Source organism: Haplochromis burtoni, unplaced genomic scaffold (genome assembly GCF_018398535.1).
Source record: "Haplochromis burtoni strain Fernald_Lab_line unplaced genomic scaffold, NCSU_Asbu1 Contig_37, whole genome shotgun sequence".
NCBI classification, from domain to species: Eukaryota; Metazoa; Chordata; class Actinopteri; order Cichliformes; family Cichlidae; genus Haplochromis; species Haplochromis burtoni.
In genome coordinates, this window is record NW_024582398.1 from 291,424 (window position 1) to 319,024 (window position 27,601).

The 27,601-nt window shown below is 44.1% G+C and overlaps 1 protein-coding gene across 27 annotated transcripts in view; it reads right to left on the reverse strand.

Annotated features, from left to right (window-relative positions):
* The window catches only part of tcf7l2 (transcription factor 7 like 2), an 87,627-nt gene that overhangs the window by 36,967 nt on the left and 23,059 nt on the right, over positions 1-27,601 (reverse strand). For 15 of the 27 annotated variants that reach the window (XM_014332801.2, XM_042219707.1, XM_014332805.2 and 12 more), the window contains exons 4-5: positions 20,638-20,739; positions 14,127-14,186 (exon numbers count right to left, since the gene is read on the reverse strand). The exons of 4 other annotated variants lie outside the window; for them this stretch is intronic. In XM_014332801.2, the coding sequence (XP_014188287.1) occupies positions 14,127-14,186; positions 20,638-20,739 (162 nt within the window). The remainder of the gene's footprint in view (positions 1-14,126; positions 14,187-20,637; positions 20,740-27,601) is intronic. 8 more of the 27 variants (XM_014332806.2, XM_014332810.2, XM_014332808.2 and 5 more) reach the window with 1 other exon arrangement.

Genomic DNA, 27,601 nt, shown 5'->3' on the forward strand with positions numbered 1-27,601 from the left:
AATCAAAGCAGACTACGTGCTTTCATAGGAACACATTTTGCAGAAAAACAGCAGGAAAATGTGTAATATCGTCAGTCAGTAATGATGTTATGTCTAAAGTTTAAGTTCTCTCTTGGCACCAGCATAATTGAGGCACAGCTGATCTCCACTGTGTGAAGAGGACGTTTTTGTCCTTCCAGCCTCCGCTGCTCTCAGGATGCCCCCTCTACCTCGCTGTGACCTTGAGCGAAACAGCCTTAATCCTGAAGGGTAATTTTAAGATCTATTGCACACTTCCGAGGCTGATAATTACATTCAGATTTTTTATGAGATCATGAGCGTGATCTTTCGGCTCGCCCTATAATCACCTCTATTTTCACTTCACTCAACTTAGGCTGTGTCACTAGATTACCGGCCCTTCGTATCTACCTTCCCAATTACTTTTAAGAGTTTTGGATGGACAAATTTGTGCTTTCATGTCCCGTGTTAGCAGATGAGTTGCTGCTTCTGGCCATGAAAGGAGAGTTTTTAATGAGCTGAGGTAAGGTTAATTGGTTCACTAAGATCCTCTGAGTCATGTGCCTCTATATGAAATGAAGTCCATTTCCTGGAGTTTCCCCCGGACGTGTTTAATAACAAACACTTCAGCCCAATTTTCATGTTCCAGGGTGCAGGGAGAAATACAGTGAAGCTTGGCGAAGGTCTGTGTGGAGGGGTTGGAGGTTGGTTGTTTTTAGTTGTGTTACTTGCCTATACTATTAACGCCATCGGTGTTTATGTTTCTTCTGAGACCAGTGTGTAACTTAACGAATGCAATTATTGCTGTGTATTTCACAGATACCTAAAAGCTAAGTACCAGCAAAATATTATTCTGCGGCTTCTTTTTTTTAAAAAAAATCTGAAATCATATGAGGCCGCACACTGTACTTATTCACTGTGGTTGCTTGTCACATAGACCACAGTTGGGTTTCGCTTGGTTTTCTGTTCTCCAACAGTGTGTAAGAAGAGCTTTCATCTGTCGTCTAAGCTAATTCTGCATTTATCTATGGCGTAATATCCCTAATATTCCTAACACGATGTTTACTGAGGCAATGCACGCTTGCACATCTCAATATTTGCGACCATAAACTGCAAACAGTCTCAAACTCTGGCATTCAGCCTTGACTGTGGTTAAGAAAAAACACTCAACTTTTTGCATCTGTCAGGCTTGCACCAATGCCAGTGTTTAAAATAAACAACCTTGGGAAAACTATGGTTGCATTTATTGGGTTTTTGTTGTTATTTATTTGATCTTTTGCGCCAGAAGAAATACAATCTTTAAGCATTTAGCCAGCGTATAATTGATAAGACGCAAGAATATGCTACTGATAAATATAATGCTATTTGGCAGTGATTGGGTTCAATATCAGCATCCCTGGCATGTACACATATCGAGTTTACCCTCAAAGTATGCAGCAGTTTCAATTTGGACTCCCCTTTCCCACTCAGGCTCAGTTCCAGCTGCGTGCTTTTCTATCAGGTTTTTCACTCCAGTATGCAGGCTAGCTCAGAACATGATCGTTCCCATATGTGTTTGCTCATCACGGGACAATGAAACTGCATGAAGCTTCTGGTATTGTTATAACTTCCCAAACCATAAGGGTAAATTTGCAGCAACTCGCCTTCACTTCAGCGCAAGGGAACCGCTGTGCACACACACACACACACACATCACACCGTTTCACTAATCTCCTGCAAATGACTGGGCCTTTCACTTGCTATTAGAAACTACATGATCTGAATCTGCCCAGACTAAAAGACCTTGTAATCAACCCTGGTGTAAATGTGTTAAGTTCAGTGTCTCGTTGAGGGGGGTTCAATGGTCCTGACAGTGTAATTACGGGTTGCCGCCACAACGCAGCGGCCAGCACACTCAGCGCTAATTCAATCCATCTTCATTTCCAAGAGCAACGCCCCTACCATTGATGGATAGTTATCATTAGAGAGTGACAAAGCACTGAAACAACTGAGGCGTGAGCAGCAAAGTGCGTGTGTGCGTTTGTGTGCACACCGGCAGTGGAAGAGGTGTCCTCTCTGATACACACTGCTGCCCCAGACAGCAGGATTATATATTACAACAGTATGAATACAGAGAGATGGGATGGTGAAGAACTTTGGGTCAGGGAGCAGGGTTGCATCCTTCACACACACACACACACACACAAATAAATACACAGAATACCCGCACAGAGTATGTGTACGTGTTCACAAACACGCACAAACAGTTTGGCTCGCTGTGACCCCGACACACAGAGAGGCTATGGCTCAACTCACCAGCCTTTTATAGCATGCTGCTCACACTGCTCAGACTCACACACACACACACACACACACACACACACACACACACACACTCATACAGGTCTGGGCACCATCTGCAGCCAAACACTAAACCACAGGCTGTGATTGAGGCAGACTGGCCTGCTCCTCTATATTTTCAGTCTATATATTCAGTCCACCCTGGGCTGTATATCTTAATTATGTGCTCTACCTCTTTTCCTAAAAGAAGCGGTGATGGAGTCTGCCAGTCAGGCACTGGAGCAGCAGCAGGCCACTGAAATGAGGCCCTTCCAGTCTTTATGGGGCCTCCAGCTCAGCCACTGCATCATTACACGACTTTTAAGCTCTGGACAAAAACACAGTGGATGCCTTGTTCCCCGTGTCTTTCCTGGCGTAACGCTGCATAATAGAAGCGATCCTGTTTATGGCATTTTTTCGTCTCAAGCTGCACGCCTTCAAAACAAACTGGAACTCCGAAACTTTTCGGGAAGACTAACAGGCTGTGAAAGGCTGTAATGAGTAAATAGCTCAAAGGGTAGAAGGGGAACAAATAGCCAGAAGGATTTTAGCGCTGTGCTGTGCTCACTGATTTGTCTTTTCTCTCCTAGCGGGTTGCAGCTTTAGGGTCGCTGCCGTCTAATACACACGCGCGCGCGCACACACACAGACACAGGTTAGGCTTTGCCGTTTCAATGACTCAATCGCATCTGGAGCTCTCCATCGATTGTGGTCAGTGACCCAGCAAAGGCCCATGTGGCGAGCGCCTTGCTCCACCTCTCTGAATCAGACCACATTCAGAAAGGAAATCAGTATCATGGCCGCCCCTGTCCATTAACCAGGAGGTGGTGCTACCGGGATGTAGAGCACTACTTCATCTTTTTGCTTACATAGCTGAAAGGCAGACAGGGATTTGTTTGGTAGGGGTTTTCATAATAGCGGGGATTTAAAAGGCTTTTCTGACACCTGGAGTTGTAGACACTTCCTCAAAGACACAGACGTACTCTGTTTTACTGTCGGTGTCGATTTAGCGGCAGAGAGCGCTGAGAGGTTCACAGTCAGGTGACGCTGCCTACTTGAATGCATAAGATTCTCAGACTTGTGATCTCTTGTTCAGTTGGCTCACCGAGAGGAATGAATGGCTTGCTGCATAGCTCCAAACTCGCATGCACGCACACCCACGCAATTAAATCTGATGCTTACTCATGCACATTGCTAATGTGCCATTAAACGCTCACATGCGCTGTGCATTTTATGCAGCAAGCTCTGGCGATCGGTACGCATAACATGGAGGCATGAGCTCAGCGGCCAATGTGCAGCCGCAGACTGGCTGGCCTGCTTGCAGACCCTGCAGTTTGTTTAGCAACACTCCTTTTGACGACGCCCGAAGGGTGCAATTAAGCCCAATTAGAGCCTGTCGGTTTTATTAAGAGGCGCAGACTGGCCAGGCTCGGGGGCAGTGAGGGGTAGGAGGGAGGAGGAGGAGGAGGAGAGGGAGGGAGGAGTCTGCAGCACCAAGCTATCGCTGCTCTTGAGAAACTAGGCAAGCACCACTGAGGGGAAACTGGTGTAAATACACTGTATGCCAACTAAACAGGACAGCTGTGGCAATTATGACTAGGTTGGACTTTTTAAAAAAAGCCAAGCACCGGATCAAGTCCGCTTCTGCAGGTAACCTCTGTTCAAATGCAGAGAGGTTACCATTGTGATGGCGCACAAACGCCGCTTAGAAGCGCAATTTTGTGATCAGAGAACCTGCAAGGATCAATGGATGACAAAACCAACTCATCTATAAATACTCACTGGCTACAGTGAATGCAGACATGTGTGGATGCAGATGTCACAAAGCATTTTCGGAAAGGGGTTGGGGGGGGGGTGGCTGTGTAGTTATGCGATTCTGCCCTGATACATTAGTGTGGCAGTGAAAAGAGCAATACAGCTGGCTTGGAACAAAAACTGCAGCATCGCTTTCATCAGCAAATCAAAAAAAAAAAAAAAAATAGAAGAAGAAGAAGAAGAAGAACGCAAATGAATGTATCATTTTCTCCCCCCTCACAATTCCTTTTCCGTCGACCCCTCGACAGAGATGTTTACAGATAGCTATCATTCCCCCTCTTTTTCACATTTGTGCTTGGACATGTTTCAAAAGACCGGGCCTTTTCATCTCCCCTCTCGCTGTGAGGAAATTTGCTCCTTAATGGCTTTCAAAACAGGAAGCGCAGACAATAAAAAAAAAAGGAGAAGTGAGAAGAACGCTTCGCTCCCCGGTCACCCCCCCTCCCACCCCCACCCCTCCTCCTTCAGTCGACGCATCCTTTGCGGAGCTGAGTGCTGCGGCACACTGCTGCTCTGCCAAGGTGCCAACTGTGCCAGTCACACTGACCTCCATCTGCAGGCAACTTGATACCATCTCTTCAACCGCCGCGTACTCCCACTGAATGGGTTTGCTCAGTCACAGTGAAGTCTGAATGGCATTCAAGGCTCAGGCTTGGAATTGTGTTTCAAGTTTGTGTGCTATTGTATTCTTTGTTCACAGCTGCTGTGTTACAAAAAAAAAATCCTTTATCACTAAACTGAATACTAAAACGGTTGTACTGGAGGAATGCACACAGGAATACATTACTGCCAATGTGCAAATCATCCCACTATCAGGCAAATTAGAGACGATTTAAAAAAAAAAATTTTTTTTATTTATTTTAAAACAAGTCTTTATCAATGACCCTCGGAAGAGTAAGGCTGAAATGCTACGGACCGGCTCAAATTACTACTTAAAGATGGTCTCTTGCCAAGTGCTAGCCTTACTATTTTTAATAGTATATGTAGGTGTCTGTTTACTCATGTTGTATTCATAATTCCGCCTCCTGCAGGGCATCCGTGTCCACTGAGTGCCCTTGAACATGCCATGAGTAGTCTTTCTGCGCCTCAACTAAAAAGAAACCTGAAAGACAGCTACACACGCTTCCGCACAGTTGGATAAAACAAACCTTAACCACACAACTCAACCTCACCAAAGAACTGGCTTTTTTTCAAAAGATGTTCAGAAGAGTGTTTTTTTTTTCCCGTTTTTTTTATCTCCTCGTCTTTGCTTTTTCTCTCCCTGGGAAAAACAAATGCATCATTTTTCAGTTTAAAAAAAAAAAAAAAAGAAAGAATCTTTACTCCCTCCTCTCCCTCCCATTGTGCCATTTCCGTGTATGGAAGTGTTCCCTCCCATTGATTTTCTCCCAGCCAAGGCCCTACCCAACACAAGCTGTTTCCTTGCTGGTGTCATCTCCTTGTGCCTTTCTCCTTTTAACCGTGCTTTACTCTTGGCATAATATACAACTGCCAAACTGGTGATAGGGAGGGAAGAGCAACGGGAGGAAAAGCCGATAAATGCACTCAAAAGTTTTGGCTATTGATTTCTTTTTGAAGCAGATAGGGAATAAAGAAAACTGTTCAAAGCTACAGAGAGGCCCTTGTTTTGATCACCACTACAGTCGAGCCAGTTGGTAATGTTGTTGGTAGTAAGGCATTGTGTGTGCAATGTTTGCTTTGTTGTGCATTGTGTTACAGTTCAGCCAGAAGGCTTATTAAATGCAGAGGCCAGCATGCAGTGCTATCACTGATGGATGCAATCATAGAGAAAAAGGTTTTAATTCCAATGGAGGATGTCAAAGTGAGCACACAAAACACTCCAGCTGTGTGAGGAAACACAAAAAGTTTGTAAGTTTATAGCAAGGGAAGGAAAGGCAGGACTGAAATGGAGGAACAGTGGAGAAAAAGAGGGACTGGAATATCCATGGTATCCATCTACTTAAGACAGGACACCGCAATCAAAGGTGACACATTGGCATGTGCAAAAATCCAGATATGGAGGGAAAAGCTAAGCAGGAACACTTTCCAGCAGCAGCCTCTGCTCCCCTACTCAGCCAGCCCTCTGTGATGTGTGCCTGTGTCCACTGGGGGCTACAATTAGTCCATCAAACTCATTCAAGCCGGGGATCCACACCGCCTCTCCAATACCCCTTTCTGATTCTCCAAAGCCTGCGCTCCTCCAAAGAGACAGGCAACTTGTAAGACTAGGGGAGGTAGCCTTTGATGTGCCAGGTTTTACCTAGGCCTCCCTTTTTGCTCATATCAAGGCTGAGGAGATATAACAATTAAAATGGCGGGACAGGCTGACGTCGCGGCACGTGCTTGCACAGGCATGTGCCCACCTGTGCGCCTAGGACACTGGCCTTTGCAAATAGAGGGAGCACCACAGCCTGCTGGAGCAATGAGAAGTCACATGCAAGTTCAGATATGCTCTTTATGCCAGTGCTATAAATCTGTCTTGTGGCTTCTCCTGGCTTCATATTGGCTGCTCCCCCCACCTCGTTTCCGTCTGTGTCTGTCAGTTAGGCGCTTTTTTCCCCTGTAGCAACATTTCACAACCTTTTTTTGGCCTGTAGCAGCTTAAACTAATCGAGAATTTTCATTATTTATGAACTATTTAATTAATTTATAAAGCAAAAACATCCTCCATGTTGTTGTTGGATTTTTCTTTTCATCTTCAGTTTAACAATCTGCAGTCTTTCTGTTTTGCATTAATTAAAACTGAATAGCTTGGGTAAACAGGTAATCTGGAGGTGCCATCCTGGGCTATGGGAAGTTCTGGTGGAGATTTTTCTGACAGAACATATTTTATGGAAATTTAAGCGCTTTTTTTTTTTTTAAATGTTTCATTTCATAGGCTTTTATTTTAAGTGTAGTCTTTCAAAATCACCCCTGACTTGTCATCTGCGTGTCAAAAGACAGAATGTGTCCAGAACCCAAAATGAACAAACTCAGAGCCTGTGGTTCAGGGCGAGCTGCTGCGTTTCGTTGTGTAAGACCCAGCTTCACTTCTGTCTTTGCTCCAGTGGGGCTCGGTGGCAGACAGCCAGGTAATTACACAGCACTGACTACCAGCTCGAAGAGAAAGGGCCAATACCACACACACATACACAAAAACACTTATTTGCATGCCCAAAGTATACAGCTCACACAGTCCCACCTGCACACACACACATAATCTGTCTTGCATTCTCTCTCTCTCTCTCTTCCCTCACACACACACACATGCACACCGTCCCTGCCAAATACAAAGACTACATTATGTCAAGGAGGATTACAATGACTCCAACCTGACCCGGCTCTGCAGCCGCTCTACCTCTGGCGTGAGTCTCCCTGAATTTACTGTTTGGGGCTAAAAGACTGTCCAAAGTTTAAACAGGTGTATACTTATGCAGATGCAACAAGGCTCAAACATGTGGTCTGCATTAGCTGCTGCAGTGAAGCCAAAGCTGGAGCAGGAACCGAGCCCAGCTTGTCACTTGGGGTTGGTGATCTATTCACTTTCCATGAATTCGGGAAGTGGACACTTCCTCAAATTCCAATATAAATGAATAAACGAGACGCTAGAAACATATGCTTATTTAATCTCCGGCATAATTCAGAATTGTGAGTGGACTGCTTTAATTATTTCCGAATTGTTGTAATTGAATTCATGCATGGGAGTAATGGGTTTAGCACTGCTCAAGTAAAGAAATAACAAGACAATCAACCACACTGAGCGCTTTTATCGGTTTTATTTAACTGCTTTAATCCTCGGCGTTGAACCCGGAGGTGCGCAGAGATCGCAGCGTGACGTCACAGTTTCACAAAGCAGCGTAACGGAGTCATAACAAACTCTGCAACAGTCTGAAGCCTTAAAACCACTTGAAAAAGCAGATATTCTTAATCATCATCAGGGCTGTAACTACACTAATCCCAACAGGCTTGCCACTTCCTTTGAGTTAGACTTCAAATATGAAACCATTAAGACTAAAGTGATATCTCACTGCAGTGAAATGTTTGTTTTTATTATCACATATTTTAAAAAAAAATCTTCACATGAAGCTGTGAAGTCAATGAATCTATGGCCAGGGAGCAGCAACAACACGAGTTAGCCATTTCAATCTGACAAAAAGCACAAAAGATTCAAGGAGTGAGTCGGCATAAAGGCAAGTAAATTGCACCAGCAAAACAAAAGGGAAGTCATGCTTCAAGGAAGCAGGAGGTATTCTCTCTCCCTTGTTGGTTATTCCACACTATTTTTTTTCCAAAGAAAGGATCTTGTTTTAAAAAAAAAAAAAAAAGGAAAGAAGGCATGGATTCCAGTGAATGCCAGTGAGAATCAAGCAAGCTATTCATGCTGCCAGTTGATTTAGGCACGCCTCGCTACACACCAATCAGCCCAGCCCCGGCCTCGCCAGCCACTCACTTGTCTGCCATTCCAACACAAGATGGAGACAGTGCCAAAAGTTCCAATTAAAATATCCATTTGTGATGTCTGTGCAAGAAAAAAAAAAGAAAAAGAAAACAAGGACCGGGCTTTTTCGATAGCGTAGGAGAAAATACAACAAAAGCTGCCAAAATTCTGTGGACAAGCCACATACTTAAGAGTTTTCTGTCTACACAAACTAAATAAGTACGAAGAGTGTGTATGTAGGCAGAATGTGTGTGTGAGGGAGACAGGGAGAGAGACGGACTGAGCGTGTGCGTGCACGGGAGTACGAGCGTCTTGTTATGGAGGAACAGAGCATGTTGCAGATAAGAGGGCGATGCTGTTCAAAGAAAAAGGCAGGCCGGTAAAGTGCGCGCCGATTCGACATCATCGCCTTACTGTCCCTTAATGAGCCTGGAGAGGAAGTCTGGTGTCCACAGAATGGGCTCCTGTCTCACTCCAATCACGCTGCCGGGCTTTTTATTCAAATCTCACACACAACTGTCACGCAGCCAGTCTGGCCGCGCTGTTTATCTTACTCCAGGAGGATGTTAACAAGACAAATGAATGAATAAATACACAAATAATGCGTTTAGGTAATGTTAATAATGTATGAATTGGAAGCTGCTTTTTGACAGTAGCGCTGCACTAAGGATTCTTCCCAACTTTGGTGACAAGCTTGTTTATTCTTTTCCCAGCATGCACTTCTCTGCATCTTTCGAAAGGCACCGTCTAGCCAGCGCTGGGCATCTATAGCACATCTCGCTGATGAGAAAAAGCGGTCTGACACATTAGTTTAGACTTCTCTCCCATGAAAAGCAGCCAATACCCTGAGTATTGAGCCATCTCTCGCTTCATCCAAAAACCTCCAGGAAGATGATCCTCCTTAATCTCCCACAATGCAGCTCTCCTTTTCACCCCATCATCATTCCCTCCTGCTATTACTTGACTGATTCCAGTGACGTCTTTAACGGGCCGTTCAATTAGAGCAGACGTTTCAGAACGGCTGGATAAATAAATACAAAAGCGTGCTCACACCTGCATAGCTATGCAAAAAGCAGTCGTATCACAGCGTCACCTGCCTCAAAGAAGTGTCCCAAACTTCGAGGACTATTAGAACAAACAAAAACAAAAACAACAAAAAAAGGGAAAACAGGAGCAGAGGGGGAAAAATAAAAAAAAAAAACACTCAAAGAAACTGACTGAGTAGGAAAATAAGCATCACATCAAATTCCCTCCCCGGGCCGAGACAAAAGCGAGGCCTGGTACTCAGACACTGTCGACTGCGCGCACTTGGAAGATGGAGGGAAAAAAATAACAACCCGCACATCAAAACCAGAGCCAAACAAATCCAAGAAAAGTTCAGATAGGTCTTCATTGGAACCGCAGAGAGGAACAAATCAAATAAATTGGGGGGTTAGTCTCGTTCAGGCTGCCCCGACAAACCAGGAAACACGGTTTAGAATATATGAGGAAGGTGACGGAGGACGATGCTAAATGACTCAGAAAGCAGATACCCCGTGTTTACCCCTGCAAACTCCAAAAGAAAAGCCCCCTCTCCTGTTATAACGCGGGTGGGAGAGAGAAAACTGAATTCGAGGCAGCTTAAGTGCTCTCTGGAATCACTCAGCATTCCACCGTCTCCGACACATACACATTCACCGAGTCGAAATTTGACTGCGACAGTGTATTCATCCATAACTGTAAATTGTTCTTTGGGGAATTTGGCGGGGCTTCGTACACCCCACAACCCCTTCCCATCTTTCCCCGCTACAGTCCCTGTATCCTTGGCCTTTCCAGAAAGCTGTCTCCATCACTCTCAATCACAAGCTGCTTGCTCATATGTAAAGAACAGACAGTTGCCAAAGCAATTGTGGGATCACTCCGTGCTAAATCATTATAAAACCAGAAATATCTGTGAGGCCACAACAGTGATCCGGGGCTTATAAAGACGAAGGCAACAATAACTCATTGCCTATGTCCTTGAAGCACCTTCTGTAGTTGGATTATTGATTGCTTTCTGATTACTGTTTGCATTTATTAAATCTTTTAAGTACATGTTGTTTGTCTCAGATGCCTTCTGTCTTTCTGCCCTATAGGCCACAACTTATGTGCATCAGCACTGCTAATAAAGGGTTTAAATATCTGGGCGGGAAAAACTGGCAAAACTTCCAAAGTTTTTAAATTTTACTTCAAGACTTTGGTAAGAAAATTAAATGGTATATGTTTAGGAGACAAGAAAATACGCCTACCACTGCTTTTATTATTATAATTTCTAAATTTAATTTCCAATGCCATATTGTTTTATTTGCAGGCTCTACTACAGTAACTTTGCGTGATTAAGGCTTTATACTGCCTTGGTCCGGCCCCTCGGCTATTCCACAGCCCTAAAGCGCCAGGGCTGGCTGGGATATATGATCTCATTGACATCACTGACAGATAAGAGTGGAAAAAACTGTCTAAAACCCACCCTCTGGAGCAGTCTGAAGTCCATACGCTACCCTCACAATTTGAAAATTTGGCCATTTTAAATACAAGCGTCCATCATTCTGACAGCATGAGAGAATATAAGTAAAAGGACAGTAGATCCAGGTTCTAGTTACCAGATTTCTCTTAAGTGTACGTCCAAGTCTTTGATATTAAACAGTAATATATACTAAACACCATGCTTGTGCTGACTCAAGGATCAGACAAACAGCTGCTCCCCAACTTTGCTACTTGCCCCTGTTGTAGTCTGGTTGTTGTTGTAAACTGACAGTTTCCTACATAAAGAAAAAGCCTGACTTCTCTTTGTTGTGGCTCAAAAAAAAAGGCATGCTCCTCTGAAAAGTGATTTTTTCTCAACTACAGAAGGCTGTCATTTTGAAAGAAGCACAATACTGCAAACACACCTTCACTAGTTGTGTGTGTATATATATATATAGAGAGAGAGAGAGAGGGAGAGAAATATATAAATATATATATTCAACCGCCCGCTTTTTTAAAACTAAAAAAAAGGGCAGTGATACCTGCACAACATGCATGCTACAAAGAATTTGTGTATGTGTCTGCATGTGCTAACAATCAAGAGCCAAAAAACACTAAATTCTGCAGGCCACCCCTGGGATATATTCTCTAAATCTCTTCACCCCGTTCTCTAAAGTTCACTTCCAAACTTCCTGGAAAAAAAGGAGCAGAATTTTCTGAGGAAACACAAAGAGGGTTAGTGAGAGTAATAACAGCACGGAGTAATAACATTTTGTTTAATCCCGCACAATTCTGCCTCGTACCACAGTGAGAACAGCAAACCGGCGGGGAAGGTGAGGCGGTGCGGCGAAAAGAAATTGCCACTCCTGCAGATGGACCCGTGTTAGCAGCAGAAGTAAGAGGTAGGAGTTTGTCTGCAAGAGAAACGCCACAAACTCCTGAAAAGTTGCCATGAGCCACTGCTACCCTCCCACTGCCTCTTCCCTCCTCTTTGTGGCTCGGCTGAAACCTCAGGCCTTTCCTTACTACTGCGGGGAGGGGGGGGAAAAATGAGGTCAAGGATCGCCTTACTCAGGCCTCCCCTATGGTCACCCCCTCTTCACCACCCCCCGCCCCACTCACTTAAAACCTCATTCCATCACTGTGGCCAAATCCGCCTCGTCCGACTCTCACTCCGCCCTCCACCGCTCCGAGTTTCATTTCTTCCCTCCCCTCTTCTTTGCTACCACCCACCCTGCGCACTCAACCCGGTGCTAATTGGTAAATCTGTTGAACCATGTCATCCCTAACAATGAGACACCTGGAGCTCTGTCAAAACAAGTTTCCCTGTGAAACGGCCTCCAGTGTTAATACAGTAGCGTACCGAGACGCTGAGTCTGTTGTCACTCGCGAGGCTGACCACAGAAATGCAACCAGGGATCGTCCTATCTGAGGACATGTCTCAAACGCCAGCACACCCCGACTGCCGGCATGTGAGGATTGGTTTGTTGTAAATTAAGATTATTCATTAATATTACTCCTGAACCTTGACCCTGTTTCTTTGTGCAAATAAACTCTGACTTGATTGTCATGTTTTTCCAAAGCCTACTTAGTTAGGGGCTTTCGATCCACTCCTTGAAAGCCTGAAAGTCAGAGCTCAGGGTTAAATAGAGTCAAACTCCTGAATGCACTCACATAAAAGTTATATCATAACCTGACTATCTATCATCTAAATAAGTCACACCTTAAACACAAGGACACTACGCACACACACTCCTGTAGACAAAGATTTGTTTGTAAGACACGAGCACACACACACACACACACACAGAAAAAGACAGACAGGCACACCCAACAGTGATCCTTACAGACCTTGTCAAACAAGTTCTAGCAAAGGCACTTGTACAAGAGGGGAGGGGGGGGTGGGGAATCGTGTCGACGTCGACGGAGGAATGTTAACCACATTAACAGCTGATTTCCCTTCGGCCTGTTTTAAAGGGGCTATGTTTGGGGTTTTTTCCCTCCTAACAACAAAGGCTGCACATGGTGTGCAAAATCAACAAGCAATTGATTAGTCAAACAATTCAAGTAAGCAATCCAGAGAGCCACGGACGTCTCAGAGGAGATTAAGACGTCTCTGATGGGCTTCGTAATGCCAGCCTCTTTCTGACTTCCCAATGCCCGACTGAAGCAAATCAAAACAAGGCTTAGCGATGTCCTCAGAATGTCAGCATTGCAGTAGAAACAGGACTAACTTTACCTGTGAACTTTAAAAAAGATTCCACAGAAGTTGTAACCAACGAGTTGCTGCTCTTTGATAAAATCTGGACCCAAATGCCAGGAATAAGGAAAACTCTCAATATTCAAAACAAGTGCACAGACAGTGGCAGAGTTAAGGGTGGCCAGGGGTACCCACTGCCCTCAGTGTCTAAAACAGTTAGCCAACCCACACAAGCAAAAATGAAGCCGGCAAAGGAGTTTTGCATATACAAACAGAACTGCAATTTCATCCAATTGATCATATTTTCAACTCCAATAACCTTATAAAAATTATTTGAAACAGCAATAAAAACAATAAAAAGTATGCAGGGTAGTCTGCATACTAGTCTCAACCTGGCTACCCCCATATAAAAGGTCTTACCCTGCCACACATCTAAAAAGGACGTTACCCATTAAAACATGCATTATTTTTTTCTTACTCCTCTTTTAAAAAAATGTTATCACTAGAAAGATCTGGAAAGTAAAAACAGTCACATGCAAAAACATTTTCAAAGCTGAATAAAGCTGAACATAAAAAGAAAAAGAAAAGAAAATCCAAGAAGTTAAATGGATGTAAAAGAATGAAGCCTGAGCACCGTCCCTCCGGTACCATCTCCTGGATGAAGGCATTTTAGACATTCAAAAAGCACATTAGCATTAGAGCAGCAGCACTGAATTAGCGCAATAAACAGCAAAGCATAATCATCATCATCATCATCATCATCACCAGGATTTCATTTTTCATTCTTATTTTTGTTGCTGTTGTTTTAAATCATCAATTATCAGCTGTTAATTTGTGTGTGGAATCAACCAAAAATAAAATCCAAGAAGATATTTTTGGAATTCAAAGGTCTCTCACCAAATGAAATTGGTGAAGGCTCAGATCTGACTGTCCGGGGAATTCCCAGCGGAAGGGCCCCTGTAAGGCAAAGATGGACGTTCCCAAGTCACACAATTATATCAGCTCTCCATCTCTCATCTATTCTTTCTCTCACTCGTACACTCTCACACACACACGAACACACAGATATCTGCACTCAATCCCAGCCGGCCAGGTTTTATGCAGAAAGCAACGTGTTCTCCCTGGAAATAACGCATCCCCCTGGCCTTTTAGTTATTTAAGCAACTGCCTCATCTCTGCTGGCTCAGCTTTCTCCTGGGTGCGCGCTCGGCCCCGTTATGACTAATTTTACTCGGAGAGAATGGGAGAACACTGGCTCGGCACGGGGTTACGCGGTTGTCAGTACTGGCTGGCTGGTTGTTCAAACAGTGTTTCACTTTGGTAGAACATTTCATCTCCTCAGCACGCGCACCTTCACATATGTTCAGCATCAGTCAGCTGATCTGGGGACTTAGCGTCGCCACCATTTTGGCAAAAGCTCAAAATATTTTAACTGCAAACAGGCGACAGGATGAAAGGTGTCACCAGTCGTGCTTTTACTGATGGCAGAACAAATTACGCCTGAAATAAAATGATGGCGACTTTGAGTCCCCAGAGCAGAATTTTCAGGTGTTTTTACCTCTCTGATATAGGCATTAAAATTGTGAACTTCATTACTAGGTTTTCAAATACCGATTTTTTTCTTTAAGAGGCATTCAGAGGTTAAACTGGCACATTTAAAAAGATCGATAATTTGCCTTAAAGTTTGGGATTATGGAGGACAGGAGGAGAAGAAAATAAGGGCTGGAGATAAAGAGCCAAGAGGGCGAGACACTTAACTATGTCTTTAAATTTAATACGCACACTTGACAAAATAAATTAAATATTTAACAATTTGTATTCTCACTAGGTGGCCTGTTAACAAGTTATCAGGTGTTTTAACACATTAAGGTGTTATGTTCCAAATCCTAGGAGCACGAAGACTCTGAGCTTTGTTGTGGTGTTGTTGCTGACTAAGCCAACACTGAGTGGATTGTCTGTGGGAACAAGCCACCATCCAGACTGCTGGACAGATACAATGACTGAGGTGCTCTCATTTTCATTGTCACAGTTCCCGGGCCTGACGCCATGTCTCAACTGCCTCAGATTTTGGCCCGAGCCGATGATGTAAGCGTGACCCCTTGAACAAACTCCTTGTCTGGAGAAGACGGCGAGTGACAGCGGACAGTCACAGCTGTCTCTAATCTGAGAGCTGGACGGCACCGCTAAGAAGAACTAGCCTATGTGGATGGAATCTTCAGTGGTGTCACGTGCTAAGTTGGATTTACATATTGGTGTATAGAATGACAAAATGCAGTATTAGTATTAGTAAACTCAACTAAGAAAATACTTGCACATAAAAGAATCAGATGAAAATTACTTGTTATGTTTGAGATGTGCAGTGAAGGACAAGGATTGATGCACGTGAACAAAAAGAAGACAAAAGGTGGGGTGGAGTAGAAGAGGTTATTTAGAAGAAGGCTTAAATGCAGAAGGAAAAAGCAGCTTAAGGCTGACATAAGCCAGGATAGAGAAAGTGCGCTGGGTAAAGCCTATGGACAGTTTGTGGGTGGTGGCTGCTGACCACGGGGTCGCTAATTAACAAGAGAGAAGGCTAGGCCTCCCGGAGGCCTGGACGATTGTCTGGACAGCCCAGGTGCATGGCCCATTCAGACCACAGGAAGCTCCCTTTATCCCTCTTCCCTCAAAATGGACAGAGAAGTGGTCAAGGAGGGTGAATGTGATCCTGCCTCTTTCTAATGCTGACCTCGAGCAGCAGTCGCACGACTATAATAGGAATCCACTGTGGTCTGTCTTTTCTGAAAGCATGGCTAAAGCTGCTTTTCCCCCCCAACCTAATATCAAAAATATGTCACTTTGTATTATTTTCTTCCCAGCCTCCTTCTAGTATAGAACCGGTGAGAGCGAATGGGAGTAAAATACGCATGTTCAACAGTTGCAAAAGCTCAGGTGGGAGGTCTTACAAGCCGTAAAAATGCCCAGATTCCATCACTTCCTCCACACTAATTACCATACACTTGGAGCGAGTGCCCTTCTTCTCTTCATCCCTGAGCCCATGCTTCACTTCCTCTGACACACACACACGCACACAATGGCACACAGCGAGGTGCAGTCGGGAAATGGTTAACACTCCAGCCGTCCCCTGCTGCCAGTGAAAGCCCACAAAACAATGGAGACATTGTTCGTCCAGGACTAGACTCTAGACTCTAGGGTTGTGTACGCGTGTGCATGATTGTGCACGTGGATGTCAGAAAGTAGACTGTGTGCGTATGCTCTTAACATGGACATGCCCACCCACCATTCCCAGAATAGCAAATTAGGAAATGTGATTCAATTAGAATGGCATATCTTGGTTTCTTGGTACTGGATTAATTAAAATTGAGAAAAAAGAAGAAAAAAACTTTCTGAAAGTTGACAAATGATGCCATGACATTACCAACATGAGCCTGGATTTCAGCTACGGCAATACTGTTATGGCATCAACACATGCTGTGTAAGAGGTGGATTTCCAAAACAATCTCATGTTGTGACATGTTGTGTTACCAGTTAACGCAATAATCCCTATCTAAATAAAAGTATAAGACTGATTAAGTCACGCATATCTACTCCAAAACCTATCAACCAGCTTCAGGCTACTTCCTCTAGCCAAGTGTGCACAAACAGTCTTCAAGACCACAGTGTCAAATTAAACCCTCACAATAAAAAAGGCAAGTTGACAAAGTAAGGACTGTTTATGATCTTTCCCTCAGGAGCTGTGTGAGGCATAAAAATGTTTCTTGGAGTCTCTCCCTCTAGAAATACACATCAATAGGCAGATAAATATTGAATAACTTTCAACCAATGGCATGAAAGTTCAGCAGCGGCAGGTTTTGAGGCTGCCTGCGGGGTGGTCAGGCACTTCAAAAAGTCCTGCGTGCCCCCCTTTGAGGGCATGGTAAACAGGGGCATACACCGTGCCCTCAGAAAGACCAGCCGGTGTGAGGTCACTTCCTCTTTTTCTTGGCTGATCCTCCAGTGCTCCACCTCGAATGAGCCTTCCAGACAGAAATGACACCATCTGTCTGCATCTTTGTCCCTGCCCATCTCTCTGTGCCTTAACTTTCTCAGAGGCTTTATCTACAGGCATCGATGTCTTTCCTTCTTTCTCCGTCTTTATATTGTTGTTTTAACTGTCTCTGGGTCACTCAGGCTTCAGATTGCTGTTATCGACAGGCCAATCAAGAGGTTCTTATCACTGCCGAAGCAGCCTGTTAGCGCTCCAGGCAGGAAGAGTCAAGGTGATTGAATGTTTCTTTGCATTTGTAAACAAAAAGAAGCTACCGTTTACAGCCCAATTGATTGATAAGGGGATCACGTACTAGATCGTGCAGACCTACATCTTGTAGATGTAAAAAAAGAAGACGAAGAAGAAGAAGGAGGGGGGAAAAAGGGCTTGACCGATGAGTGACACCTGTGGGAGTCCGCGTGGGGTTATCATTGGAATTCACTACGCTGTACACAGTTATCTGTCTTTTCTATATGTATGACAGCCGATATGATGCAAACCAGGGAAACATTCAATCACACTTCCTTCTCAGTCAGAGGTGGATGCTGGAGCAGGATGGAAGGAGTGGCAACAATACAAGCTGCAGTTCACATTCAATTTCATCACTTGTACTAACAGCCAGTTGTGTGCCTATGCAGCCATGCTGCAATGCCTCTGATCTTACCAGCCTGTGTACTCTATCAAACAGATCACACTGGGGTTGGGCAATATGACCACAGATATTACAATATATTCTCCCATATTGATCACTGTCAGTACTAATCACACTAAGAGTTTAAGAGCGCTCTCACTATTGCAATGTGATATTTCTTTGGCTCTCTGCTTACAAGTAAAGCCCAAAGAAAGCAAAAAGCAAACCAAAAGGTTTATTTAGAATTCAGATGAGGTTTTAATTATCAAATCCAACTCACAGCCCTGTAAAAACCCATTTAGGAGATTGAATTGGGAAAAGGTTGCTTAGGCTCACTATTATTTTTGGCCAGAAATCACCTATTCAGTCCCAAACTAAATTGTATCCATGCTCAAAGCCCATCTGTGCCCACACTAGGCTTAACGGTTCCTTTTTACTAGGGGTTATGTTGGATGAACATATGTACATGTTGCTGCTGTCTGCAAACTAGATGACCTACAGTGTCCAATGTTTATCTGTGGTACTGGCTAAATGTAAAAGAGCTAAATGTTTATAATAAGGATTTATTTTCCGCCCACCAGCTTAAAAGAAAACGAGATAAACGAGAAAATAAAATACGGTCTGTTTCAGAATGTCACAACTGCAGCATCCCTATTTTTAACATAACTTTATTCGTCTTTATTTGTTTTAAAGAAGCAATTTTCTGTTACATTTAATCCCACTTTACTGCCTTAAAGTGTCCTTTGGCATAAAATGATCCAGGATTTTATTCAACTTGGAAGAAAACTGATCTGGCCACGGCTTCGCTTCTCTTCATGCATTTTGCTTTTACATCTCCCTGATCTATTACTTATGACCAATTTATGTCTTTATGTCTCTTATCTTTTGGTGTAACTCAATAGGTACGGTCTCTACTTTTCACTGTTGCGAGCTTATTTCTTCCATCAGTCTGGTTGTCCATCTTTCTTGTTTCATGTTTGTTTTTGCCCCATAGCCAATTTCTGTTTTCTGAGCTGGTGTTGCCTTTTTTGTTCCAAGCCTATTACTGTTTCATGCTTGACTGACTGTGTGGCGTTGTAATGGAGCTTACTCTCTGTCTTCTAAAAATCAGATGTTTACATTTATAAAATGTGCTTTAATTGCAATTATAGATCATTTTAGCAGCCAAATGAGGTCTCTAATTAAAGCAGTTTATTACAGAAGAAAAGTAGCATGACGTCACCCCCAGAGTCTCCAAAGTTAGAGCTGCAGCGCTTTTTCTTGTCCTTAAACTTCTTCATGCGGGGAAGAAACGTGAATTGTGCTGCACGGGTTGATGCGTATGTGAGGTGGTATTTACAGCCATATGACTCATAGCAGGATAAAACCTCAAGTATTTACCTGCAGCGTTTGCTGCCTACGACCAGTTTAATGACTTCAGAGAAGTTGGGACTCTTTTTCTCAGCGTCTCCGAAAATAACAGAGTAAGAAGAGGCCCCCTGAACTCTTTGGTATAAAAATAACACTAGCATCGCAGGCGAAGATAAGGAGGGCCTTAGCTGGGCTTGTTTTGTTCAGAATAACACTGTCATCACTGGCTCTTTGTCTTGAAGACCACTTTTGACAGGGTTTCTGTTTTAAATAAAAAGCCTTGTCAAGTCCTGCTATTTTTAAGCTATGTTGTGCTTAACTTAAATAGCCAAAAACACTAAAGAGGCTTTGGTTTGCCAACTGTTCAGCAAGCGTTCGAGCACGTATTTACTACACACCATAAATGTAAGTGAACTGATCAAATGTCATATGTGACTCAGAGGGACACCGTGTCTTGACAGTGTAATCTGCGTGACAAAAATCCTTACTAAGTTTGGCGTGAGCTCCAGAGTCATGATGACAACTGTGCAGCAAACACAAAAAAAAGGGGGGGTTTACTCTGTAGCCATTACCACAGGAGATACTCACGAGGATACAAACTTGGAAGGTTTCTCCTTCTTAAATTTTCATTTTCATAACAGTTAATGCACTCCAAACAAAAGTAACAACTGTGCCAATAACGGCCCAGGGCGTTGATGGCCACCTCACTAATTCTGCTCAATCCCTACTCTCATTGATTTTCTTGGCTCGCTAACCCTGTGACCACATACGTACACCTCCCCATGTTCAACCTCTCCGCTGACCTCCTGAAAACTTTAAGCCTTTGGCTAACTATGAAGTTCATATTCAACTGTTCAATCTAGAACTGCTAGCCTCTTAGATATTGACATGCCTGGGATAGATGCTCTGTTATGTGTATGTACTGAATATGCCCCTATGGCTGTCCAGCCAACTCCAGAGTACTCCTCCAACTACATGGGTAGGGTAATCAATGCTGAAGGAACGCCCACACTTCTCTCAAAGGCGGTGTATTAGCAGCCCAGCGTTAGCCTATTCTCATGAAAGTTGTCAACACGAGACCAGTTTTTCCACCATCAGCCAGCTCAGCCTGCCCCGGGAGTTATCATTTTTCCCTGAGATTACAGCACCTGCCACAGCGGCCGCCCCTGATCGCACTTGCAAAACCTCTGCTTTCTGGGACCCACGAAACTGCCCTTGTCAAAGCGTGCACCCGCACAAAAAAGAAAAAGTTGATATAAAACTGACTGGGTGGTTAGTGACTGTGTTTAAGGGTAAATGCAAACAGCTATGCGTATTCAAGTCCAAGGGTTTGTTTCTGTTCAGCTCCGTCAGTCGTGAATGAGGGAAGAAAGAGATAAAGGACCGAGCGGCGTATTACTTACAACGATGTGTGCCGGTGAAGGGGACCTGGCATCTTTAAGTGCTTGTCTACTTTGAAGACTTCCTGGTTGAACATCTAGCAGGGGCCATTTCATCTGTAGGTACTGAATGGCAGAAAGGAAACAGAATGGAAAGAAAGAAACAAAACATGTTAACAATGCAGAAAGCAAAAACCAAAAGACCAAATTAAAAAAAAGACAAAAAAAGGGGGAGACGACATTTCTTGACAAGTGTATGGATGTGGTAACTTAAAAACATGGAAACGCAAATAAAGATCTAAAGGCGGATGGTAGAAGGTGGTGAGGATGGGTCAAGCATGCACACGAGAGTCCACAGCAGCAGCAGTGGCAGCAGCAAAACCAAATCATATCAGAAACACATAGCACACATGTGGTAACCAGGCTCCATCGCAGGTTTAGAGCTCTACTTATCTTTAATTTTTTTTTTTATGTTAACTAAGCAGCAGACACATGATTCAGTGACACATTTTTGGAGTTAAGGTCGAGTTAGGGCTGGCACTGTACGCAGCTTATGGCTTTAAGATGACCTAATGTCATAAATGTGACTGTTGTCAGACATTTTATTAGAACCCATAAAGTGGATAGAGCATGGCGTCTCACCACCACGCTCGTCTAAGGCTAAACCTCTTGACTGCACTTATAAATGATTGACTTGGCCTCTATCAGAAGTCAGTCTGTCTCTTTCTCCCACCCTCTCTCTCTCTCTGACACACACGCACACAGATAAGCAGAAACACAGGTCAAGAGAAACATCTGTCTGGGTAATAAACTTGGTGGCATCCTTTGTAATTTGATGACATACGTTGACCTTAAAAAGTATTAGCTCATACCTGTTGGCAAAATGACCGTGGAAACTTTCTGGACATGTGCATATTTAGTCATATTAAAACATTGCAAATGCTCAAACATGCAAGAGCAGTACGAAATTTATAAATTCTTGCTGACCACACAGTAAACTGTGGCTTGCTCAGCCACCAACTGCTTGGTGTTGACTCTGCTTATCAATGTCACAGCCACCTAGCTCGAGGGAAAGAGGTCACAGCAACTGTTTCAGCTGTGAAGGAAGGAACAACAGGGGCTCTACGCAGCATAATAACAACGGGTATTTCAGTTACATTGGAATATTTGCTTTATATCTGCTTCAATTCCATTGAGAAATCACTGGGGTTGGGACTAACTAACACCAAAGAGGAGTAACAGTCAAATGCTGTAACTTCAGTGCCACGGACACTCTTAAATCACACTTCTTCCCAGTCTCCTCTCCATATTTATATATAATTATTACACCCATGATCACATGTTGGCACATGATGACAAAAAGTTTGAATTATCTTTTCCTCGAGGACAATCTATGCAGAGTGGAAGAGATCGAGCTTAATTGTGTGGTAGCGCTCGCACAGCGACGAAGGTACGCATCCGCTTTCTTTGTGTTGCCATCTCGCAGAAGTGACGGCTCAGGCACGTCTGAGGATATGTGCGTGCGCATGTGTGCGAGAGTGTGCCGGTGCTGGTGAGAGTGAGCGTGTCGCGACCCTTCCCGAGACTGTGTCTAAATCAGTGGTAATTAGCGAAGGGTTCACTGTGGGGTGTCTGCCAGTGATAGACGCTGGAGGGAGTTATTGACTCCATGTCCTCGGTTATAGCCTGTACTGGGGAAAAAAAATAGTTTGCTGCCTGGTCTTTCTCCACAGCTAACACTCATTTATGACCCAAAGATGGCTTTTACTGCTAAAAAGCTGGGTTTGTTTATGCTTGTTTGTATGTCCTCAGAGTGGAAAAGGGAATGGTTATAAAAACTCCAGAGCCGAAGTCTTGTGAGCTTTTTATGCACCCCCTACACTGGGTATTAATTGCCATGAAGGGGGGTGAGTAGGAGAGAAGGGTGGTGTTGTAACAGTAAAAAAAAAAAAAGGAAAACTAAAAAAAAAGGCAAGGAGTAGAAGGAGGAGAGTGACGGGGCTGCTGTCATGTATGAGGTAATTCAAGACAGCGTCCAGTGGTGCCAGAGGGGCGAGAGGACAGGGCAGTGGTGGAGAAATTGGAGGAATTGTGAATCCAGTCATGGGAAAGTCCTGCCATCCCGTGCGCATGTGTACATGTGCTCACACATTCGAATTTTCAAACACAGCTGCAGCCAGGGGAGGTTAAAACAAGGGGACATTCTGAGGAGGTGGGTAAAGACCGTGAAGGTGACACTCCAGAGTGGGGTGATGGGGTAGTGAGACACCAAAAGTCTAGCAGGGAGAGAGGGAGGGTGCTGGGAGTGCATGCCCTGACAAGTGGCTCCACTTCAGCTCTGCTGTTGCAAATGTTCTCACACACTAATCTCTCCTGCAGATTTTATAAGCATGCAGAGGAAAACGGAGCCTTGGCAAGAACCAGACTTTCCGACCACCCCCTTCTTGGCCTCCTGCCTCCCTCTCCTTCTTTCTCTTTCTCTCTCCGCAGGCCCGTCTGCCCTGCTAACGGACACGCTGCCTGGGCTTGAGTAGGCCGTGACCTCTGACCCCCTCTCTGCTACTCCAAGCCCCTCCCTGTTCCCAACTCTGCGACCTGAAAACTCTCCTGCTATGAGGGGGCCCCCCGTGTAACTCAAGAGCCATTCCAATGTGACAAATTGCTCCATTCCAGGATAACTCTCTCCTCTCGTCTGTCTCTCCTCCCCTCCCTCCCACACATACAAACACTAGCAAGCCCCCCTTTGACAGACCCCCACCCTGTAACAGCCATCCTAGCCGTTGTGCTCCTGCTCTGGGTTATGCAGCATACGGCTTCTCCTTCTCCTCTCTCCCTTTCAGTCTTCCCACCCAATATCCCTCTTGTTCTCTCCTCACTACCCTGCACCCCTCCTCAGCTGGCCAGCCCCACAATGGGATCTGAATGACTCAATTGTCTCTGATGAAGTGAAAGACAAGGGAGTCCTCTAAATCCTAACAGAGGGATGAACTCACTCTCGCTTGTCCCGATATTCCGGTCGTCTGCTGCTTTCCTAAGAACAAGGAGGCAATTGGTGATTGGCAATTGGGGGGGCTGGAGGGTGTTGGCAAGGGCTACATCTTACATTTAATTTCATTACTGTTTATTACGTAAGCTTTTTTTTTTAAATGCAATCAATTTATAGGTTTAGTCTATAAAATATTCCAGAGCACAGGAACATTTCATTGCCAGAACTTGTCAGAGTCCAAGAACCTTGAAATTGGCTGATGTCTGACTCTCCGAAACTCCAACACCAAACACAGCATTAGATTTAGACCTGCCACAGAGTCAGTGGGGTTCAAGCCCACATCAGCTGACAGCTCAGCTGACACCCTTCAAATCCAATATGTAAATCACACATAGAACATTTTTAAGCTCTATTACGCTGCATATCTGCAAGTCTCTTTGCAACCCACCTAATCCGCAACTCTTTTTTTATACCCTTTCTGTCTCAAACAAAGTCAACTCTGTTGTCTCGAGGACTCCTGTATTCTGTGTTGTTGCAGCTGTCTCTCTCTTTCCTACTGCATATGTGCAACTGTAGGTAAAAACAGTCATGCTGCCAAATATAAGTTGCACTAAACAGAAATAACAATTTCCTTTTGAATACACATGACCTGACCTGACCTGAAATATCCTTACCTCCGAGGAAACCCCCCCCCCCTTTGTTTACAATGATTAATTCTATAACCTTTTACTTGTTTTAGCTATATTTTGTTACTATACTATATCTGAGTAGGTGTTTCCTACTTGCATGTTGAACCACTCACCCAAGTCTGTGACTGACTGCAACTACACCCAGGTTTGACATGTTATGAGCTACAGAGTGTTAACCCAGATCTGACTGTCATCGAAGGGAAAACAAGCTAGGGCCCTGGTACCGTGTCACAGCTCATGGTAGTGGGGAAGGAAGCAGCCTAGAGACAAATGAACGGGCATCCTGAGCTCACACCAGCTTCCACCACTGTCATTACCAATTCAACAAGCTGGCACAGAAGCAATTTGGCCTCAAACACCACTTCCCAGTACCCACAGCAGACACCCAAATCCTCCTGAAAATAAAACTTTTTTTTTTACTACAGCCCATCAAAATTTGACCAACGCCAATATAAGATATCGACAAAGAAGAAGAGGAAGTCTTACTCATAATTTTTTTAGTGTGAACGAGCAGGATTGTTCTGTCTGTTTCTCGTCAACAACCAGCTTCTTCTCTATAAAGCCCCCCCCATCTGATGTTTTTATCACATGCCACTGCACGGCTTGTTCGTTTTGTTTTGGATTAAGAGCAGAGGGCTCCAGACCAATCAAACAAACAGAGGTCCTTATGTGCCAATGTGGCTCCCAAACGCTGGTCTACTTTCCAGATGGGGAACAGGAGACAAATGGGGGATCCATCGAGCATTTCAGCCATGTGAGTAATGTAAAAGATAGAAAGGCAGCAGCCTGGGTTTTAGTGTCAGCATATGGATGCTGGGTGTTGCTCTAGACTCCAGCAGATATTCAGACCATCTGTGGCCACCTCATTTCACAAATATGACAGCTTTACACAGACATTAGGGGGAAACATATACAGATAACAGATACACATGACCCCCCACCTCCAATCCCAACATACTGTACATGCTTATAAACTGATTCACACCTGAAAAACAAAGCTCACCCATATTTGAACATGCCACGCTCGACTGGGCCAGCAGCTCCTCGGGGAGGGCGCTCAGAGATGGGATTGACAGCTTGCAGATTACACCAATCAGACCCCTTACTATAAAGAGCTTTATTTAAGTCTGAAATGATCAAGGCTAGTAAGAGGAGCCCATTCAAAGCTGTACAGAGTAAACTGCACTGAGCTTAAAAGATTAGTCCATCCAGTTTGACTACAATTTTATCCCTTTAAAAACGAGAGCTGAGCATATTGTCTTGATCTGTTGCGGATAATGCTGGCAGTCTTTGTCCTCACTCACAGGTGCAGGAGAAGAAGCAAACGCACGCTTATTCACACGTAATTTATTAAGGGGGAGAAAGTGATTCTCTGCAACAGAGAGGAAAAGCTTAAAGGAGAGTCTTTGAAATAGTTTTGGTTACAAAACAAACAAGCAAAAACAACCAAGAAAACCCACCGGCCCTCTTTGTTACATGATCCATTGTTGTGTCTGCTTCTGCATACAGCACATGTCTTTTCAGGAGGAACGTGTTTATTGTAAAGAGACCTGCGCAAGAGTTCCTTGACAAAACTGAGAGAAAGTTAGCCAACACAAGAGGGTCCATCATGGCTGCTTTGGTTCTACTAATGCACATTTTATGAGTAAATATTAAAGGGAAAAAAAAAAGCACCCCACCTGATCTGATAGCCAGAGGCATTTTGCAACCAGGAAAATAAAAGTGAAATGTGGGAAGGCCTGGGGTTTGTGTGCCCTGGGGCGGGAAGGGGTCCGCTGGGCCCATATTTACTCCAAAGCCAGAACCGCTTGGGGGTTCCACTGGCCCTGACAGCACAGGGGCTGCCGACCTGATCCAAAACCTCCCTTCTCCTCTCCTTACCTCCTACCCCCTTTGCCAACAATCTCCACCTAAACCTCAAACTCCCCTCCTCTTTCTCTCTCTCACTCGCTTTCTTTCTTGCAGAAAAACTCGCCCTGACACTTTCATATAAGCCTTTTTTCCCACAAGGGTAGAATGTGCACATGACCTCTCCTGCCTCTCTACCCAGCTCAGACTTTGCTCACCGTTTACAATGAAGCTGTAGAAACGAGAAACTACTATTGTTCTATATTAGTTCAGAAAGCACTGTAGTCTATGATGGAAAAAGGGGGAGCATTTCTCAGCTTTTAACACTCTTTTTTTTTTGTCCATGAACACTTCTTCTTCGTCTTTTTTTTCTTTTTATCAGGTCCGTCCTGGAAGTTTGTTTCACTCTTTTTAAACACTGGGTCACGCGATAAGTATGGCTATGCTCCATCACTGTTTGCTTAGCAGGTGTGGACAAATGTGCTGTTCAAACACCAGCTGACTGACCAGAGTTTCAAAGGATTGCACAAGCCACAGAAGACATATTTTTCCAAGTGGAAAAAACAAGGAGAAGACATAAGAAAAAGACTAGAAAATATAGTTACATTCACTTCATTCAATTAATTAGATGGGGAAAGTGTGCCACGAACACTACCTGGATGAAACTATAAAGTTCTCAAAGGAAGTGTGAGGATGATATGACAGCATTCTAAAATACGCCAACTTCTCAGCTCTTCTCAGAAAGTAAACACCGTTCCATTTCTGACTTTTGCACCCCCTCCCCCCCAGTTAACACTGTCCTGTGTCATTAAGAGTATCTCTTGGCTGCTCTATAAATAGTGGCATGAAGGGTGAAGGCCAGCAGGAGATGGCTAGTCTTCCATCGGGCCAGTTAATGAACAGGTACTCTGGCACCTTTAGCATCCAGCTCTGCGACAGAATGCCTTTTCTTTCAGGTGTTCCTCCTGCTGCTCATCTTTCTCAGTGACTCTTCCACTTCTTTTCGTTTCCTTTGCTTGGACACAAATAGGCTCTAGGGTGCTTTCATTGACTTCCAGACTCACTGCGGTAACAAACTGTTATGAGCCTGGAAGCTCTGATTATTTCAGTGGTAGTGAATGAATCTTAATTGATTTATTTTACTTTCTCCTATTAGGGTTGTTAAATTAATCAATTAACAGAGTGGGATATTCAGGCAGACTAGAAAGAACTGATATCTTCTAGAGTTCACACCGTAGAAGCTGAAAGAATACCTTAATGCTCAGTTTAGGCAGTATACGTCAAGCATGGTTTTTTTTGTACCTCAACAGCAAACGACGGGCGCCCTATCAGATCAACACGATGAACAAGTCCCTCCACATTAGCCAACAGTGTAATGGCATATCAGATGTACAAAGTCAAAGGTAACTGGAATTACAGGTTTGTGTTCTCCTGAAAGCTGAAGATCAAATAATCTTGGATGTCT